At 32.9% G+C, this 20,836-nt stretch overlaps 3 protein-coding genes across 5 annotated transcripts; 2 read left to right on the forward strand and 1 right to left on the reverse strand.

The window, feature by feature from the left end:
* The first annotated feature begins 6,226 nt into the window (after positions 1 to 6,226).
* Positions 6,227 to 9,914, forward strand: LOC120088086 (putative serine/threonine-protein kinase WNK11). 2 transcript variants are annotated; one of them, XM_039045135.2, is made up of 4 exons: positions 6,261 to 6,383; positions 6,734 to 6,784; positions 7,107 to 7,610; positions 9,304 to 9,914. In XM_039045135.2, exons 2-4 carry the CDS (start codon positions 6,767 to 6,769, stop codon positions 9,688 to 9,690), a joined length of 909 nt encoding a protein of 302 aa, XP_038901063.1. In that variant the 5' UTR covers positions 6,261 to 6,383; positions 6,734 to 6,766; the 3' UTR covers positions 9,691 to 9,914. The 2 variants fall into 2 exon arrangements, with proteins under 2 accessions (XP_038901064.1, XP_038901063.1); XM_039045136.2 differs by lacking the exon at positions 6,734 to 6,784 and having other exon boundaries at positions 6,227 to 6,383.
* On the reverse strand, positions 9,162 to 11,453 carry TK1A (Thymidine kinase). Of its 2 annotated transcripts, XM_039045138.2 has the most exons (5): positions 11,167 to 11,453; positions 10,801 to 10,945; positions 10,594 to 10,715; positions 10,179 to 10,434; positions 9,162 to 9,966 (listed from the first exon to the last, which is right to left on the reverse strand). In XM_039045138.2, the coding sequence occupies exons 1-5, from the start codon at positions 11,334 to 11,336 to the stop codon at positions 9,955 to 9,957; spliced, it is 705 nt and encodes a 234-aa protein (XP_038901066.1). In that variant the 5' UTR covers positions 11,337 to 11,453; the 3' UTR covers positions 9,162 to 9,954. The 2 variants fall into 2 exon arrangements, with proteins under 2 accessions (XP_038901066.1, XP_038901065.1); XM_039045137.2 differs by lacking the exon at positions 9,162 to 9,966 and having other exon boundaries at positions 10,129 to 10,434.
* A 2,159-nt stretch (positions 11,454 to 13,612) lies between these two features.
* Positions 13,613 to 18,391, forward strand: LOC120088084 (RNA-binding (RRM/RBD/RNP motifs) family protein). The gene is made up of 5 exons (XM_039045134.2): positions 13,613 to 14,220; positions 14,332 to 14,454; positions 14,804 to 15,035; positions 15,267 to 16,461; positions 17,781 to 18,391. The coding sequence occupies exons 3-5, from the start codon at positions 14,814 to 14,816 to the stop codon at positions 17,792 to 17,794; spliced, it is 1,431 nt and encodes a 476-aa protein (XP_038901062.1). The 5' UTR covers positions 13,613 to 14,220; positions 14,332 to 14,454; positions 14,804 to 14,813; the 3' UTR covers positions 17,795 to 18,391.
* Positions 18,392 to 20,836: the final 2,445 nt, after the last annotated feature.

The following is a 20,836-nucleotide window of genomic DNA, read 5'->3' on the forward strand; positions in this document are numbered from 1 at the left end:
AGGTAGGAGACCTAGTAATGATCCACCTACGCAAAGCTCGATTTCCTACTGGTACGTACAACAAATTGAAAGATAGACAACTTGGACCATTTCAAGTATTAGAGAAATATGGCACCAATGCATACCACATTGAATTCCCAACAGATTTGCACATTAATCTAGTATTCAACTGGCTGACTTGAAACCTTATTTTGTTCCGGACAGCTTCCATTTAGCATCCTAATTGCCTCGTGGACGAGTCCAATCTTGAGGGGGTGGATTTGATATAACTAGAAGGCTTACTTCTTTAATTAGCTATAGTTAGTTTGTTAGTTTTAAACAAACTTGTAATCTTTCTCTATAAATAAAGTCTCTTTCCTCATTTTAAGGAGAGATTTATTGATTCAAAAATATTATATTTTTAGTTTCACACCATAATTTCTCTCCTACAATACAGCTAGCAGGATTCCCAGAAAATAATTAAGCTATAGATAAAGTAAGGAAAGAAGTTACCAGACTTTTTAAATAAGCTGGGCAATTAAAGATTTCTCCCCAGCCATTTGACGTAGTTCCAAGAGCCTCTCCAAGACTGGCCATCTGCTGTTGTATTTACTTATTCTGCTATTTAATCTGAAGCTGCAACTGGGCCAACTGTTCCTGAATGGAGTCAGATCCGCTTGGCTGGAAAAAATTAGAACCGCTAGATTGGAAGGAATTGCGAGTGATTCCGGTAGCCATATGTGACGACGGCTTGAGAACATGGCTTGAGAGATCGACGCTCGTGGCTCAGATCGATTCTAACTCATGCACCTGGGTATCGAATCTGGGCATCAACACCAGCGGCTGGAATGCGTGTGGCTTGGAAGGGAGATCAAACATCGACTACTGGGCATCGCATACGGCTAGAATCTCGCGTGCGTCTGGAGCAGCGTACGGCTGGGCGTCAACACCGGCGGCTAGGATCGGCACTGGAGGAAGCCGATCATCTGACGCGTGCGGCTTGAACTCGACCAAGGGCTGTTAGGTATTCCGATCGTCTCCATAGACGGCTGGGATTAGAGACCTAACCTGTTCGTGCGGTTGACTTAGGCCGGAAGCAGCAGACCCGTGCGGCTGGTGGTGTGATCCGAAGCTTGATCCGTGCGGCTTGTCGATTACTGATCCAATCATCTCTTGAAATCGGGGCATCATCATTTGAAAATACTGTTCCATGGTTGTTTTAACGACAACTTCGATTTCTGTAGTCGTAGTGCCAGATGGCCCTTGCGATTCTCCTGTTGGGTTTTCCTCAATGGTGGCCAGGGTTTCATCTTACTATGATACCATGATGAAAGGTAAAGAGAAGAGAAAATGACACACATTTGTTACGTGGAAAACCTTAGTACAGGGAGAAAAAACCACGATGCAGAGAACTTTATTATAATAATGTGATATAGAATAATGCCCAGAGGCTACAGTTTAAATAGAAAAAGATGAAACCCTAGGGTACACATGAAAAGACAAAAATGCCTCTAGGGCAAATATTCTATTTTCAACAGTATCATCTAAAGCTCCACCAATTAAGTAGTTATGAAGATTTTTACATAAAACATCATCTTTGGGCCATATATTTAAAAATTTTCTTTAAATTTGAATTTTTCAAGAAAGACTTTTATTATTATTTTTGAAAAAAATTACCATTTTTTATTATTTTTATTCCCGATTTTTATATATATTTCCTTATTTTCCAAACTTTTTTAATGATGAAAAGAGAAACTGTATTTATTATGGGGAGAGAATATATATTTAATATGATTTTTTCATATTTTCAAATGGAGAGAGAAAATGCATTTATTTGCTGATATTTTTCCCCTTATTTAATTTAATTGGATAGAAAAAATAAATTAATGAAATTTTATTTTTTATTTTCGTTAGTTTCACGTTTATTTTTCCCTTGCCATAAATCCGTATAATCTTATTTATGAAATATACCACGATATATAAATAATATTGGTTTGATGTTCGACATAAATCACAGTATATTTTATTAATTTTATTTACAGTATATATATTCATTTAAGTAATCATAAATCCGAACACATCAAAATTTATATATATCACAATGCACATAAAATCTAAATAAAAAAAACTATAAATTAATTTTTATATTCTAACAAATACCTTGAAACATTGTCAATATATCTTGGAACATATACAAAATCAAGATTAGTAGATATTCAATACACAAAATTAAGAGTATATATTGTTTAATCAAATTTTTTTTATCTGTTATTGCACAGTATATAAATCACATTTTGACTTAATATCCGACATAAGGCACAATATATATCAAATAAACAACGGTATATATAATAGTATATAATTCACATATATCAAGTAAAGGAATACATATTCCCTTGGGTTTTATAACATAAATATTTAGGGTTAAAAAAAAAGTTATCCTCGACCTTAGTGCGGCGGATCTGTATAGGCGACACGAACAAAGTTCATCTTCATCTCTCCATCTTCATATGGGGGTTTATAACACATAACCCTCCATCTTCATCTCTTATTCTTCTTTAGCTATTGCCGCCACGGATCTGTATAGGTGGTTGGATCTTGGTGCGCGACATAAACGAAGGGAGTAAACCGTGAATGGGAGAGAGAATCAACAAGAAGGCAACTAACGACTTACCTCGGTGACCGAAAGTAGATGACGATGGAAAACGAACAGTCGATTCCGACGGGTGAATGAATGATCAATGAGGACGAATGACACACAACGAACTAGTGAATGGCAAAGGCGGTGGTCAACCGAATCTGGCAAGCGAACGTTGGTAGTAGAGGGGGGAGAAATTGTTGGAAGGAGAAAATAGGAAGAAAGGGGAAGTTGAGAAGTCGATGATTTAAAAGAAAAAATGGGCATGAAACCCTAAGCTTGTGCATGGAGGAGAGAGAATCACAATTCTCTCTCTATATATATATATATTTGTGTGTAGGACCAAAAGCTAAATTGTAAATAGACATTGATATTAGTGGAAAAACAAAATACAATAGGTATTTTTTTTTTGTAAAAACTGAAATGTTCAAGACATATTGTAATGTAACCCCTATTTTAAGGCCTTTTATGTTGAAACCCTATGAACAATTAGAAAGAAGCTTGAAGTCACCTAACTCAATTTAGTTATAGCATGACCAACTATCTTGTAATATTAACCACATCATAGACTTATTAGATAATGCGAGATTCCATCTCACAATTAATTGGTAATGAGAAAGGGTAGTCTAGGGGTGGTCATTCAAACTGCAAAAAAAAAAAAAAAAAAAAAAAAACGAGTTGTTTTTAGAAACCAAACAAAAAACTCAGTAAAACCAAAAATTGTGGTTTGGTCTGGTTTGAAATTTTGAAACTGAATTATTTGGTTCAGTTCAATTTCAATTTTGAAAACTGAGTTTGAAATTGAACTGAACCGTTTTTAACTAATATTTATTTATTTATTTATATATTTAAAAGAAAATAAATCAAAACCAAATTTAAAATTGAACTATTTTTAATTTAAAGAGCAAAATCGAATTTAAAACCGAACCGAACCATTTTTAGTTTTAAAAAATACACGTACATATTTTTTTACAGGGCTTGCAGAATTCCCAACAAAACTAAACTCACTATATGGAACAACACAGGTAGTAAATATTGTTGCACACATTGTTGGATTATAGTAACACTCACAACCATCCATAGTGGATGTTGAGTTGTTTTTAATATCTAAGATAGTCACATCAATTATAATAAACATAATTCAATAGACATGTGAGTGTGTCAATGACTACGAGATATATATGTAGTATGAATTCCCGTATCCAAAATTATACTTAAAAAAAAAATCATGTAGAATTAAATAGGGAAGAGAAGGGTACATAATTAGAAGTGGAATCATGTGAATGCCTCGAACTCCAATTTTGCTGCCATATATATATAAATGGTTAAGGCAAAGAGGTAAAAGAGGATGCCCTAAAGAGTAAAGAAGAAGCTGAGACGTGGTTTCTCATGAAGAAGATACCCCAGAGATTCAGATTCAGTGTCTCAATTTCAATGGCCACGAGCATTCCATGATTTCCTCTTCCTTTCTACATGTGAATCTTTTTAATTTCTTACACTTTTTTTAATTCCCACCGTTTTCCCATTTTTTTTTTTATATTTATATATATACACATTACAATTTTTTATTTCTTTTTACTGTTTAATTTTTAATTTTTAGTTTTTTCAACATTAAACGGGTGAATACTACTCTGTCCAACTTGTATGAGGTTCTTTGTTTTCTTATTCATCGTCTACCAATTTTTTTAAAAATTTAGTCAAGTTTTTAATTAAGATTTTTGTTTTTGATTTTTTTTTTTTAAATTAAGCTTATAAATACCGCTTTTTGAAAACTGAAGGAAGTAGTTTTAAAAAACTTTTTTAAGAAATTACGAGAGAATTAGAATAATTTTAAAAAACTAAAAACAAAAAACCAAAAGTTACCAAGAACTAAAAATGATTTAAAATATTTTGTCGATTTGACTAAATTTAAATGTTTATTTAAGAAAGATGAAAACCACTCCAATAAAATTAAGAGAAAATAAATATAAATTTAAAAAACTAAAAACTAAAAGCGAAGGTCTATAACTATTTAGCCTCATTTGATAACAATTTACTTCTACTTCTAATTTTTTTTCTTTGTTATCTACTTTTTCCAATGATTTAAAAAATCAAGTCAGAATTTGAAAACTTAAGAAAATAGCTTTTAAAAACTTGTTTTTGTTATTAGAATTTGACTAAAAATTCAACTATTATACTTAAGAAAAATGTAAATTATTGTAAGAATATAAGAGAAAATGAGCTTAATATTCAAAAATAAAAAATAAAAAAAGAAATGATTACTAAGTGAGACCTTAATTTTTAAATTTTTTTTATAGAAAAAATAACTACTTTTTAATATTTTTTTTAATTTTTAAAACTTGGCTTCTATTTTTGTTTTTATATTTAGATATAGTACAATAGATAACAAAACAACAAAACTCCATCTTTAGAACAAAACAAAATTTAAAAATGAACGAGAGTATTTATAGGTTTAGTCTTCAAATGAGTTGAAGTTAATATCAAACATGACCTATATTATTTTAAAATTTACCATGTTTGAACCAAACTTGTGTACTAAACATAAGTTCAACTTTTAACTAAATAATTAAATAAACTTAACTTTTAAACCATATATCACAAAAAAATAATTTATATTACAACATTTGAGGAAAGGTTTCAAATATTGCCAAGGCTGACCATTATATTAACTTTTTTTCTTGAGTTTTTTCTATACTTTTTAAATTATCTTTTTTTTTTATTCTTTATGACATTAAAATTTTACCGCAGAATGCTACATAAATCTCACGTTGTGAACTAAATAATAATATAGTAAGATATGTTCCACACATCTCTTCTCTTTACTATTTTTTAAATATGGATTTTTTTTTCCTACTCAAGCAAATGATTCTACTAAAAAGCTTCAAAAAGACATCTTGTTTTATAAAAATATTAAGGAATCCTTGTGGGTTGGTATCTTGATTCTTAATTTCTTTGCATGAATATAGGATCATGTCTAGGATGAATTACATGCATATATGCATGAATTAAAATGCAAAGAAATTAGAGTATTATATAATACTCTGACCTACATTTATAAATTAGCTTAAATTAAATCTATTAAACCAACTTTTTTTAGGAAAATTTTTAAAAATAGAAAAATAGAGGAAATTATTTACTAAAATAGTACAATTTAATTTTTTTTTTTATATAGTGGCAGATAGAAGTCTATTAATATCTATCTATCATAGAAACGAATAGAAATCTATCATTGATACTATGTGATAGATGTTGATAGAATTTGCCTATCAATATTTATCAGTATTTTTTTTTTTTTACTATTTCGATAAATAATTTGATATGTTTTTTATAAAAATAAAAAATTAAAGTAAGATATATATATATATATACACGTTGAAGTGCATTTTCCACGTATAAATCTAATAAAAAAAAGAAATACATATTTAGAAAAATGACAGGCAATTGAAATTTCAAATGACCTAAAATAGTATAATAAGTTTAGAAAATGGACAAGTTTGAAACGTAAAAGCAAAATTGAAAATATTAATATTGAAATTATCCATATTAAAAGTCAATTATATGATTAAAAACTACGTCGTTTTAACAATGTCGATATGAATTACGCGCCACGTATAAAACCAGAATCGTCCTGCCGCCTCGACCTGACGCAAGAGAAAAACCAACTGAACAGAACAGAGAGAGAGAAGAGGGAAAGGCTTTTTTTTTTTTTTTTTTTTCTCTCTCGCTCCGTTTCATCGGAGATTTTCCGTCCGGCATCACCACCAAGGTATTCTTTCTCTTCTTCCTTATCATCTTCTTCTTTCATTTCTCCTTCAAGAGCTAACTCGTATTAATTATTCGCCTGTTTAATAGGTTTTCCTTTTGAGAATTACCTCCGCTTTATATGATACTGTGATTTTTTGTGATTACATGAACCGGAAAATCTTTGATCTCCCTTTTCAACTATTTGAAATGATTTCCAGCGAAATTTCTGATTTCTAGCTCCTCCGACTTTATCATTGTCGTTAATTTTGTCTCTTCAAGTGCGTTTGATTTGTTCGTAGTAATGAATTTGAGTATTTTGTTGCTCAAACCTCTGGTTCTCATTTTTTATTGTAATTTGAAAATAATAACCAGAAGAATCACCAGCAAAGGCAGTCAATGTAGGCAATGGTAATGGACCTAATGGTAAGTTTCTGTACCTCTAAATATTATTGCTCTTTAGATGTTTGTTTGATATTATATTGGATTAAGTTGAAGCTGGGGTTTGCTCTGTATTGAGAATCGAGGTTATGCATGTGAGGAGTATACTCTGTGCATTCCTTTTGAGATTCAACCGCTAGCTCTAAATTTATATGTTTGGCTTTATATCACCTTGGATTGTTATTGTTTTTTGTTTTCTGAACTACCTCTTGGATCTTGATCTCGGCCAAGTCAAGTAGACTGCAACACTGCTGTAGTTTTTATAACTTATTTGGTCAATTTACTTAAATTTTGGAATTCTTTACAGATGCCAGCTGAAAATTCAATTCCAATTGATCGAGATGCAGAGCCTTTTGTTGAGGTTGATCCAACTGGAAGGTTTGGACGATACGATGATCTTCTTGGGTCTGGAGCAGTGAAGAAAGTTTATAGAGCATTTGATCAGGAGGAAGGAATAGAGGTTGCTTGGAATCAGGTTCGATTGAGAAATTTTAGTGGAGATCCAGTGTTCATCAACCGCTTGAGATCTGAGGTTCAGCTGCTGAGTACTTTAAACAACAAATATATCATTGTTTGTTACAGTGTTTGGAATGATGACGAGCATAATAAGTTGAATTTCATTACTGAGGTGTGTACATCAGGAAATCTGAGGGATTATCGTAAGAAACATCGACATGTGTCAATTAAAGCCTTGAAGAAATGGTCAAAGCAAGTACTCGAGGGATTGGATTATCTTCATACTCATGAGCCTTGCATTATTCACAGAGACCTCAACTGCAGTAACATATTTGTCAATGGGAACATTGGCCAGGTATTTACTTCACTCTTGATGAGATGCTAATTTTCTCTCCTTTTGAGCTAACGTAAAATTTACAGATGATTTTTCTTTTTTGGTTTTTATATTTTGGATCGTTATTTAGGTGCAATATCAAATCTTATTCTATTGAAATTATAAGAAATGTCGATGATTTTATGACTTTCTTGCAGTAATTTTTTAAGGATTTGCTTGAGTGTCTTAAATAACAGTTAATATCCTAGACGTGATTGTCCATTCATTGGCTTTGTATTACGGTAATTGTCAGAAATAGCACTCAGAGTTTTCGAACTTTCACAAATAGCACTAGTTTTTGTCATTTGTTTTAATGGCTATCTTGAATCTTGACTAGGGCCAATATCAAGACCAAAACAAGAATTTTAACTTTTTTAATGCAACATCGAACTACCAATTTTTTAGGTTTGCTCGATGGAATCCTGATTGGGACAAAGACATAATGACTTGAATCTCTCCCTTCCCCCTTTTTCATAAACCTCTCCCTTCCCCTTCTCCATAGACCTCTCCCTTCCCTTGCTTCCTCTCATGGCCTCAACAAAAACATAATATCATAAAGTTTGGGAAATGCCTCAAGCAACAAATTGAGGACACGTTCCTTGATTGGGGAACAAATTTTTCCTCCTACAAGGACCTGAAAAAACTTGTACGCTTTATCTCTAGATACGTCCTTTTCCACGGGTGTTGCCTTTTATGTGTGTAATTTCCCTTCACCAATACCATAACATTAAAATCTAATCAAACGAAGAAAACTTTAACAATCACTTTTAACTAGGCCAACTCCTCTTCACCGAAGCCCATTCCATGTTTGATTAGCTCAGCCACGGATCACAATGACTATGTCTTCAAGGCACATTGACACGACTAAGTGTAAGGGGGGCATGGCTCCAATACCACTTGTTAGGTACAATACAATAATGAACCCACCAACATATCTCCACAATGGTATGACATTGTCCAATTTGGACATAACCTTCATGACTTTGTTTTTTTATTTCACCCAAAAAGTCTTTGTATCATTGGAGATAGTTGTCCTCACTTATATACTTTAGATCTTTTGCTTACCTAACAAATGTGGGCTTTGATCGCACACCAACACCTACAAAAGATTACATGTAGAATAATTGAGAAGAGCAAGTCGTCTTCATCCTAGTCAGGATTCCACCAAGAAAGTTCAAAAAAATTGGTTGTTAGGATGTGAAGTTAAAAGTTTTTATTCTTCTCTCGATATTGATCCTGGCCGAGATGCATCAAGATGAATTATTAAAACAATTGGCCAAAAAATATGTTTGTCGTGAAAGGTGGAAAACTTTGAGTATTATTTCTGTCGATCCTTTGTATTGGTGAAAGGTGAAACTAAAACTAAGGTTATGATCAACTAGTTGGCATCACAGAGTTGGGGAGGCTGTATCACAGCAGAGAAAAACTGCAGCTTTTAGGGGAAATGAGTTGCATTACTCTGTCTCTCTTATTCACTAGAATGTGTTTGTTTAGAGAAAAATCTTTTAGAACATGGTTTCCTGAATCCAAGTATCAAATCGAATCTCAAGCTTGCTTGCCAATTTATATGATTCTGAAAATAAAATTAAACAAGTATCCAATTGTCGACCCACTCATCTAACTTGTGTGGCTTTATGATGTTTAACCGTTATTACATCCACTCTCCTTTGTACAGGTTAAAATAGGTGATCTAGGCTTTGCAGCTATAGTTGGCCGGAGTCATGCTGCACATTCAATCATAGGCACACCAGAGTATATGGCACCAGAGCTGTATGAGGAAGACTACACAGAGATGGTGGATATATACTCATTTGCGATGTGTTTGCTCGAGATGGTTACTATGGAGATACCATACAGTGAATGCGACAGTGTTGCCAAGATATACAAGAAGGTTACAACTGGAATAAAGCCTCAAGCAATAACCAAAGTGACTGATGATGAAGTCAGAGCTTTCATCGAGAAATGCATTGCACAGCCAAGGGCAAGACCTTCTGCTTCTGAACTTCTCAAGGATCCCTTCTTTGACGAAGTTAGGGAAGAAGATTCTGAACAGACTTATTAAAAGGGGAAGCGTACATGCTTTTCAATTAGCCAGCAAATTAACAATGTTTCCTCTGCCTGTACTACCACCGAGTACTGACCGACGAACATGAAAACTAAAAGTATATGGTTCTCTTTTACCTACCTGCATTTCAGTTTTTGCCATTCGTCTGTAATTGATTTCTAATCACTGGATTTCTAGTTCAATGACTTGGTGTCAATGCAATGAAATCTTCTATTTCCACTTGGGTTTGAGTTCTTTTTTCTTCGCATTACTGGATTTCTCTCATAGTAGCCCCTTCCAGAAGAGAAATATGTTACTTTGTAATATTGGATGAAGGAAGTTACATATACTATTTCCACAAAAAAGAAAAAAGGGGTTTCATATGTTAGAAACACATGGAAATACACAGGCGAAAGCAAAGCATTTAGTCTTTTATTTTAAAAAAAAAAAAAAAAAAAAAAAAAAAAAAAAAGGACAAATTGATTTTAGATAAGTGAAGGAAGTGCCTCTAGATTTGAGCCAGTTCTAATAGTTCGAGATCCCAGGACATTCTTGGAAGATTGTATGACTTCTTGTCCATTGGCATAATGTTGGCGGCACACAGGCATATAGACATCAGCCCCGGCGATAAGCTCGGTCTCTGTCTCCTCTGTTTTTCTCAAGGTGAAGAAAGCTCTTTTACCACAAAGTTCACATCTAGCTGTCAACTTTGTTACTGTGTCAGCCAGAGGGATAACATCAAGCACTGAACCAAAGCTCCTCCTGCCATAACCATGGAAAACCCACAACATTAAAATTAGAAATATCCATGACTTCCCATCTGGATCTCTCAATTTTCAAGTCACTCAACGGCTCATATGCAAGATTTTATGTAACCGATTAATTACGAAGTGATATAGTGAATGCAAAATTGGATAGTACCTAAGGTAATCTCCATCTAAGCCAGCAACGACAATGATTTTGCCATCTTTATCAGCCACATTACAGCAAAAATCATAGAGATCATCAAAAAATTGAGCTTCATCAACACCAATCACATCCAGCTGCCGGTATTTTTAAGGAGTGAAAGACAAGATGAATTTGCCAAACTAATTGTAACAATGAATGATTCTTCAAAAAAAGTTATACCTTATTATAAGCATCTTCTCCAAATTTCTGTCGGAAAGATGAAAGATCTGGCAATGCCCAGCATGGAAATTTGGCCCCATCATGTGTTACTACTGAATCAATGGCGTACCTTGTATCCTTACTTGACTTGATCATCACCACGTTCCTGTTCATCATATAATAAATCAAACACAAAAATCCACCGAAAACAAAAACAGAGAACAAGATACAAACCCAATCCATGATCAATTTGACGTCTAAAGAGTGAATTCAACATCAATTGAATCAGTCAACTCACAACAAGAAAAGAGTAGTTGAGAGAATTCGATCGATTTGCAGATCGTAAGAATAACAATTGAACTAACCCTTAAACGCAATTTTCTTTACCTGCCACTGTTGCTCTCAGATTTGATCCGGCGGAGGAGCGCGGTGGTCTTCCCAGCAAACATAGGGCCGATGATCACATGGACTTCGCCAGCGAGGCAGTGAGAAGATTCTGCCCTAACGACAGCGTCATTGGAGGAGGTCAAAGAAAACGAACTCCTGCAAGACTCCATGGAGAAGATTGGAAACGAAAGAAAAAGTAAACTAGGGCAAAATTTGAATTGAGATCAGAGGCAATTTTGAAGAAGATTGAAGCTATCTGTGATATAAAGAATGTGGGTTTCCCTCTTGAAAATATATAGAAGATCGAAAAGGAACCAAAAATCGGAATCGTGGGTTTGAATTTTTCATTGGGGTTTTGAAATTTTGGAGGGAATGTTGAAAAGAGTTTGGATTTGGAGGGAAACTTCTTCACCAAGTTTTGACTTTTCAATAACCTTTGGCTTCTCGTAAATTGTAAGATAAATAATAATAATAATTAATTAATTTAAATATGGGCCGGTTTAAATTTGGTAACCGGCTTATGATTTTCATGCAATTTAAATCGGTTGGATCGGTCCCACAAAAAATCAGACATTTTCAACTTTAATATGGTAATTAAGTGCTATGTCTGAATTTATAACGTAAATTACTCTATCTTACAGGGTAAATTAATTAATGACTTTAGAATATCTTTAAAAATAAAGGGGAGTTATTCTCATTTATTTCTGGATTATTATGATTTAGGTAATTATAATGAGTAACATTTTTAGAGATAATGATCAAGTATATAACATCATTTTAAAAAAAAATTGTAAATATAGTAGAGTGTATCAGCGATATCGACTATCATTGATAGACTCCTACCAGTGATATGATCTAAATTTTATCATATTTGTAATTTTTGTACATTATGTTATATATGCTAATACATTGGACCTTGATTGCTATATTTACAACTGTTACTTATATTTAAGGGTTGTTTTCATAAATATAAAAAAATGAATAACTTATTTATAAATATAACAAAATATCATTGTCTATTAGTAATAATAGACACGTGTATGTCTATCATATCTATCTAGTAGATACGGTGACATTTTGTTATATTTAAAAATATTTTTTACAGTTTTGTCATTTAAAACAGTTATTCTAGTCCACATAAATTAATTATATATATTTTTGAATTATCATATATATTGTAAAATGAATTTTATTTAAGTAGAGTTTTTTCTCACTTAAGAAATTTTTTAATGGCCAAAAAAAAAAAAAACAAAAAACAAAGAGTACACCTGAAGAAATCATATTTGTCAAAAGGAAAATGGATAAAATGAAGGAGGAAATTAAAATTATGATAAGTATTTGCATGTGATTCAGCTAAGCTATCATCAACATCCCAGCTAATGGCAAGCTGGAGGAGACCAACCTCCCACTAATCAAATCCAGCTTAAATGTATAAAAGGAACTTTGCTATCAAAGTAGATGCTAAAAGGACAAGGATGACCCTTTCAAATAGGATCATATATTGGAAGAATAGGGAGATTCAAAAGGGTAGTTTGGGTAGTGAAAACTTTATGGAAGTTACACAAAAGGATAAGAACCACAGGCCAAGGTTGTGGTGCTTGAAAGAACTAAAAATGCCTCAACCTTTTTGTGCACAATTTCATTCTAAACTATGAAACAATTTTTTGGCACATTTTGTATGAAAAATTGGACAACTTCTATATTTAAACCCATCTATGTAAGTCCAACTTATTGTATTTGATTGTCAAAATTACATCACTCAAGTTTGTAAAAGGTTCTTGGTTTTTTCGAGAAATTGACCTTGCAGCCAAAGTATTGGAATATAATAAAAAGAAAAAAAGAAAATGGATAGTCATAAGAGCTAGCCTAAAGAATGTGTCGAATGTTCACCAAAGAAATGATATCTTCATATCATATGTTTTGATTAGAGATCCTGTTATACTTTTATATCTTTGTCAAATTGTAGGCATGAAAGTTGAACTCTAAGCCTTATTGTACCATACTCCATGAAAAAGAGAGACTAATGAGTTAAATAGGAGTAATAGAGGATAGAACACATATAGATGTTTGGAGGATGTGGTAAAGACCTAGGTTCAAACAACTAGTGGCTAGCCTAGGCTGAAATATAGTTTACGAATTTGGTATAGGCTCAGTTTACCTAAGGAAATTACAAATTGTTTGTTTTAAGTATATAAATTAGTTTGTATACCTTTAAAAGGTTAATTAGTGTTTGATTAGAGAGGAATTCCACCAAAAAATGTGAAAGTTGAAAAACCTTTCAAAAGTCCACATATATTGATTCGTCAAAAGTCTATATGTTGATTAATGGGCATGACATACAATGGAGGGACTATAATCAAGTAAACCATAAAAATGTTAGAACTAACAAAAAAAAAAAAAAAATACCATGAAAATAAAAGTTGAAAACATTAATGGTTAATGGGCTGGTCAGACTTATTTTCATGCATCCATTGAGATGCATGACATTATGCTCCCCATGTTTAAGTTTTTTATTTTTTATTTTTTATTTTTTAGTTTTTGATGGTGTATAAAAGGTATTAATTTAGAAGAGAAAACCTTCCCATTTAGCAGATCAACCAGAGAAATAGAAGAGAGAGAACTATTTTGAAAAAACAAAAAAAAAGAATCAATTTTATTTTGTTTATTATTATTTTTTTCTCCTCTTGTAAGTTTCTAGTATAGATCAAAATTAAAAGAGAAGGGAAAAAAATTATAAAAAGAAAGTGAGAGAAAATCTTCATCTTCCAGTTTCAAAGTTCTTATACATTTCTCACGCTAAGACACCTTCAAGCTTCTGTTTTTTGACGTTCTCTTTGTAGTGTACAGTTTGTTTAAACATAAATAGAATTTCCCGATCTGCTTTGTAACTGAATTTGCTTTGCATAATCAATTTGAAAACAATTCAGAGGCTTAAAGGAAAGGTTGGAGGGGACATATTTACAGAGAGAAGGATGAAGATGCCTGTCCTTATCATCGTGCATCCTCTCAGATCTTAGCTTTGCAAGATTTGGCTTTCTGGGTCTTCGCTAATCGGTCGGTTTTATGGGAATCTGGACTTTATTTGTCGATCTTTTGAGGAATTCAATTAAGTTTGGATCCCGTTAATCCTTCCTGTTGATTCAAATGCTTTCTGGGTTTTCTCAGGTTTGTTGAATTTTGGTCGAACAATTGATCGACGATGGATCCAGTGTTCCCAAATTGATTTTATTTTAATATCTCTTCTCTTGGGATATACATTTCCTGGATTGTCTCTTGATTCAAAATAAGGTACTGGTTTCTCTTATTGATTTGTTATTCACCCGCATTTGATTCAATTTCCTTCTTCTCTTTCAGCTTCAAGAGGTTACAGATTACAATTCTTCAACTTATGTTTATACACCGATCTTCTACTATAATGAATCCTCATAGCTGATTTTGTCCCCTTCCTTTTCCTTTCTACATCACTCTCCATAAAATTCGATCCTCACTACATTATATTAACTTCTGTAATGGATGTTGGGAGTTTAGAATTCTGTTGTTTTTTCTATCTGAATCGACTTGAAATGTATGGATGCTATCTGCATTTAATGCTTTTTGGACATCTGAATGATTTGGCTTCTGTTGCTGTGGTCTGTAGGGAAAGGAAAATGCAAACTGATAGTGGCAAGTTATTTGTTGGTGGAATATCTTGGGATACTGATGAAGAACGTCTTAAAGAGTATTTCAGTGCATTTGGTGATGTTGTAGAAGCTGTCATTATGAAGGATCGGACCACAGGTCGTGGTCGAGGCTTCGGCTTCATTGTTTTCGCTGATCCAAGTGTTGCCGATAGAGTTATAAGGGAGAAGCATAATATTGATGGAAGAATGGTGAGTTGTTAACCTTAAATGTGTATCTTAGGACCTGCAAAGATAGCTCATTATTCGAAATGTATTGTTGAGCCATTTATTTTCAGCCTTGGTGAAATTTCTACTTCTTTGAGGACTAAAAGTTCTTTTCCTAATTAGTTTTTCAGCTTGACTTCAATCACAATAGTCTGCATTTGCCATTTTAATGCTATTTGAACTCGACCTTCGTTGTTGTATTTTTTTCATCCCCAGGTTGAGGCTAAAAGGGCTGTTCCCAGGAATGATCAGAACATTGTAGGTAGAACCAGTGGTAGCATTAATGTTTCTCCTGGTCCTGGACGCACTAGAAAGATATTTGTTGGGGGCCTAGCATCTACTGTTACAGAGAGTGAATTCAAGAATTATTTTGATCAATTCGGTACAATTACAGACGTTGTGGTGATGTACGACCACAATACTCTTCGACCCAGAGGATTCGGATTTATTACATATGATTCTGAAGAAGCAGTAGAGAAAGTTCTTATCAAGACTTTCCATGAATTGAATGGAAAAATGGTTGAAGTCAAGCGTGCAGTTCCAAAAGAGTTGTCACCAGGCCCTAGCCGTAGTCCACTTGGTGGATACAATTACGGTCAGAGTAGGGTTAATAGCTTCCTTAATGGTTACACTCAGGGGTACAGTTCAAGTACAATTGGAGGCTATGGTGTAAGAATGGATGGTAGATTTAGTCCAGTTTCTAGTGGTCGAAGTGTATTCACTCCATTTGGTTCAGGTTATGGAATGGGTGTGAACTTTGAGATTGGCGTAAACCCAGGGTATGGGGGAAGTTCCAATTTTGCCAGTAATCTCAACTATGGACGGGGACTGAGCCCTTACTATACTGGTAACTCGGATAGATTTGGCAATATAGGGTACGATAGTGGCAATGGAGGAAACTCATCCTTCTTCAGCTCAGCAACTCAAAACTTGTGGGAAAGTGGAGGGCTCAACAATGGAACAAACTCTGCCAATTCCAATGCTCATTTGGGATCAGCAAGTGGTGGCAGCATTGGGGGAACTGCATTTGCCAATTCTGGAGTTAACTGGGGTAGTTCCGGAATCTCGTCTCAAGGTGGAGGAAACAATGTTTTTAGTAACTCTGGGAATCTTAATTATGGAGGTGTTGATAGTAGTTATAGTCTAGGAGCTGGAGGATATGGGAGGAACAGTGGTACTGTTTTGCCTCCAACATCATCATTTCCTTCCTCAACTGTTGGTTTTGATGGGAACTTTGCTGATTTCTATAGTGCCAGTTATGGCGATCCCACGTGGCGTTCTTCCAATTTTGAAAGAGATGGATCTGGACCCTTCGGTTATGGCCTTGGCAGTGCTGCTTCCGATGTCTCATCCAGAAGCTCTCCTGGTTTTATTGGTGGTCATAGTGTTAATAGGAGGCAGTCAAACAGAGGTTAGAGCCACTGTTTCAAAATTTATACAATGCCTCATTCATTGTTTCAGTAGTATCTCCTGATTTCTCTTATGAGGAATTTTGTTATTGAAATGCTCAGATTATGAACAATCAATTGTTGAATTATATTTTTATTGAACTTGCAGAAAGCTGTCATAGCATCTATGCCAATTCTGCACTTGATGATCTAGATATTAGCAGTTACAGATAGCACATTTTGATACTAAACCAGAATGATTTGAGTTACTAACCAAGCAAACTTATATTGTTTAGTTGGCTGCCCTGTGTATACATTCTCTTTTACACTCAGTGTGGGAAAGATATATGTTCAGTATGTCGGTATTAGCTGAAAAGTGACATGGTTATATTGTTAGAATGTTAAGAGATAGCTCCCAATGAACCTTATTTTGGTCCATGGATCTTGTTTTCAATAACATGTTGTCTAAGGAATTAAAACACCATGTTGGTTTGTATTATTGCAATGCCTGGATGAAGGAGCAATCTTCTTAGCTGTTTTCTTGGGATTACTAGAAAAAGAAGGAAACAAGAAAAACTTATATAGTCATACTGATTGAAGTTACTGAGTTATCTAAATGAAGGGCATTCAAATATCAAACTTGCATAAACTATTCAACTGATCATCCTTTTTTTCCATGGACAATTGATTTCTCTCATTGTCACTGCCTTGCATTTGGTGATTGAATTTTTATGGGTCCTGTATGTAACCTTTTTACATGGACACATATGCTTGCAAGGCTGCAATTGTGCAGCTCACTCATTTGAACTTGACAAGCTCGAGCATTTGGCTAATTCTAGGACATCGTAAATGTTTTGAACCTCATGGTTGTTGAATTCTCCTCTTTGATACACTAAATAGCATGGCTGTTCTTTCTATGCTCATTATCACTCAAAGAGACAGAAACTACCAGTGAAATTATGCATTTACAATGTCCAATATATATATCTTTTCATTTTATCATGTAATCATGTTCGGGCATTGATTAAATTTAGTACAGCCTTTTTAAATGCTTTCATTAATGAGAGTGTTACCCAAAATCACAAAATGCTATCAGATTATCTGTGATGTTGAATTGAGTTTATGATACTGAAGCTGTTAGCCAAGACACACTATAGTGTTGTGTATAATTCCGTGTCAAATCATCTCGTTATAGCGTTATTCTTTTTCCTCCTTTTATTTGTTGTAGTTTTCTGATGAAAAGGAAATGAGGTGCATAATAAAAATGGAGTGATAATATTATCTGGTATTAATTGTGAAAAGTAGACTGTTAGATACTCAGTCTCCTCATTTTTTGCTTCAGGAAACACTACCTAGGAATGATCGGATATGTCGACATAGTAGATGAAGATAATTGGTGAAGCATATGAAGTTGCGGACCAATCAATAGAATATTCAGTTCAATTACCCAACAAAAAGGAAAAAAAAGGGGAAAAAAGAAGAATTATCTAAAGCTAACTGAGTGCCAATGCTGAGAACCAAGCTTAGAGGTATTTAGCCACTTGGGATTTTGTGTTCAGGTTTGAGTTTTGATTAGAATTTTTTCTTTTGGTTTTGTTTTTTTTTTCTTCTTTTTATATTTGAGTGAGATGTAAAATCAGATTGCGGCAATATAGCAAAATACGTATCATCATGCATCTTCAGTGAGGTGGGGATCCACAAAGTTATAGACTATGCCTTGTTTTTTTTAAGGTCACCCTTTTAATTTTTTAAGTTCATCATAATTGTAGCAGTAATGCCTGAGGCAAAGTTGTGAGCTTTGTTTAGGAATGCTGTTTGTCCCATCATTTTGGTTTGTTTTTGAACAGATTTGTATCAGAGTTCCTCTTTTTGTTGAATTGTTAGTGTGAAAAACATTCAAGGGATATCCATCTAGGCTCCCTATGAATAAATAACCACAAATTCTTCGTCTTCTCTCTTTTTGAGTTAGCTTTCATAACAACGTGAAAATTCTTGTTTGATGCTTTTAGTTTCTGCTTTGAATGTATAGAAGAACAGAAAATATGCCTAAAAACTTTATATATATGTTGCACTGTCAGTCCATGTAATTTTTTATGGTGGAACAGGAACAATCTCAGATTCTTCTCATCTGAGTCCCCTTTTTTTGTGGGGCTACTTTTTTTTTTTTTGGGTCTTTTTCTATTCTTCCTCCCCCCGCCCCCCGCCCCCTTCCCCCTGATCAATCAGTTAATAGATTTTCAGTCATTTTTATCATTGGTTTCTTTTAAAGATGAAATGTCTTTTGGAATCTGCTAAGCATGCACTGTGGTTTTGTATTAGTCTCGAGTCAATTCATTGACTTTTACATTACATCATGGTTGTGATAAGGTTTTTATTCTGTCTTTCCATTATACCATTACAGAAAACAGAACCTCAGTTGGCCAAAACTAGGTGGTGGGGAGCTAAATATTACTCATCCATTTTCACTCTCACATCAATTTTTGTCTGTGCTTTCTTTTTGCAAATTGAATGTCTATATTGAAGTAGCAATGCCAATCTCTTCTTTTCTACGTGAAAATTATCCACCCTCCCTTCATCTTAAATATTGATTCTAATAGAAAATAAAAAGTCTAAGGGTATACACTTGAAAAGTCATTTCAAACAGACAGTAAGAAAAAGATTATTGAGAATGAAATATTTAGGTTCGAAGTGTAGCATACGGGAGAGATAACTATAATGCGTAATGTAATGAAAAGCGGGAATAGGATATCTTGTCTCGTTGGTCGATGCCAGGTTGAGAGTTGAGGAAAGATTTTCTTTTTGCTAGTCCATTATATGACTTTGTGGCTTCCTAATTGAATTCCAATAAGAAAACTATTAAGGGGGAAAAAATTCAAAGATTTGACAGGTGAAAGAGAGAGCTGTTTTTTTTTTTTGCCTCCTCTGCTCTCAAAATCTGACCTCTCATTGTCATCATAGCTTTACATCTGATTCTTTTATACTTCTCCTTTGGAAATTGAATGAGTAAAAGTGAAAAAAAAAAAGAGTATCAAAGTGGCCCAAAAAAAGTTAGAAAAAAAGAAGGGGAAAAAAGGGTATGTTAGAACATTTTGCTTTTCTTTTACTCTTTTTTCCATTTCTTCTCATAATTTTTCTTCCCTCTAGCAAAAGGTTTACATTTCTGATATTGAGTTTGATGTGACTTTTGAAAGTATTTTAAAATGAGATCTCATTTTGAAAAATATTAACCAATTGTTTCAGATTTTTCAAAAATACTTTTAATCGTGTAGCCAAACATAATGATATAATTTAATAATACGGTTGACATATATAACTAAATTACATCATTTTATTGGAGTTTATTCAATTTTTTAGTCTGTATATTAACTTGACTATTTAAGCCTTCATTTATATATTTCTAAAAAACAAAAAGTCTCTATAAACATGCCAGGAAAATAATAAAATATTGAATATATACTTTATTATCATGTAATTTCATGGTAATTGAGAATATGAGTGCGTTTGGATTAACTTTTCAAGTATTTATTTTATTTTTTTTTAAATTAGTCATTTTGGAAAAAAATTATAGTAATTACTCACCATAGTTTTGATGTGTATTTCAACTTGAATTTATCAAAAGAGTTTAAATAAAAAAAAAAATTGAAAAATATTTTTTTTCTAGTCAATCCAAACAGATCCTATATCATTTTTTTGTTATTTTGTATATTTTTTTTCTTTTACCGTCTGAGTCATTTTTTTTATTATCAAGAATGAATGTCTAGTTAGATAACTATATGATTTTTTGTTTTGAAAAGTAAGTATATAGATACTATTTCTACCCATAGTTTTTATTTATTAACTACTTTTTAAAATATCTTTTCAAAAGCCAGAAGAAAAACAGGTCAAAATCTTTTTTTTTTTTTTTTTTTTTTAAAAAATAAAATTTGAAAGACTTAAAATATGTTTTAAAGGAAGGTAAAAGCCTTAACAAAAAATTGTGAGAAAATGAGTATAATTTTTTTAAAAATAGGAAACTAAAAATAAAATAGATATCAAATGAGATCTTAGAAATTGATAATAATTAAGGTTCCATTTTAGTAATGATTTCATTTTTTAGTTTTAGTTTTTGAACTTTATGCATGTAATCTCCTAAATTTCATACGATAGTTCTCATATTTCTTAAAGAAACACTTGAATTCTTAGTTAAATTAAAAAAAAGTTTATGAAAATTATAGTTTTCGGTTCTAAATTTGGATTTAGTTTTTGAAAATATGAGTAGAAAGTGAATGACAAAACAAAGAAACTTATAGGTGAAAATAGTGTTTATAAATTTAATTTTAATAATTAAAAATAAAAATCAAATAATTATCAAATCTCCACCCTTTTTGGATGTAATATGAAATCTTAATTAGGACCGTT

The sequence above is a fragment of the Benincasa hispida genome, chromosome 10 (genome assembly GCF_027475165.1).
Source record: "Benincasa hispida cultivar pf3 chromosome 10, pf3_genome.v1.1, whole genome shotgun sequence".
NCBI lineage: Eukaryota > Viridiplantae > Streptophyta > Magnoliopsida > Cucurbitales > Cucurbitaceae > Benincasa > Benincasa hispida.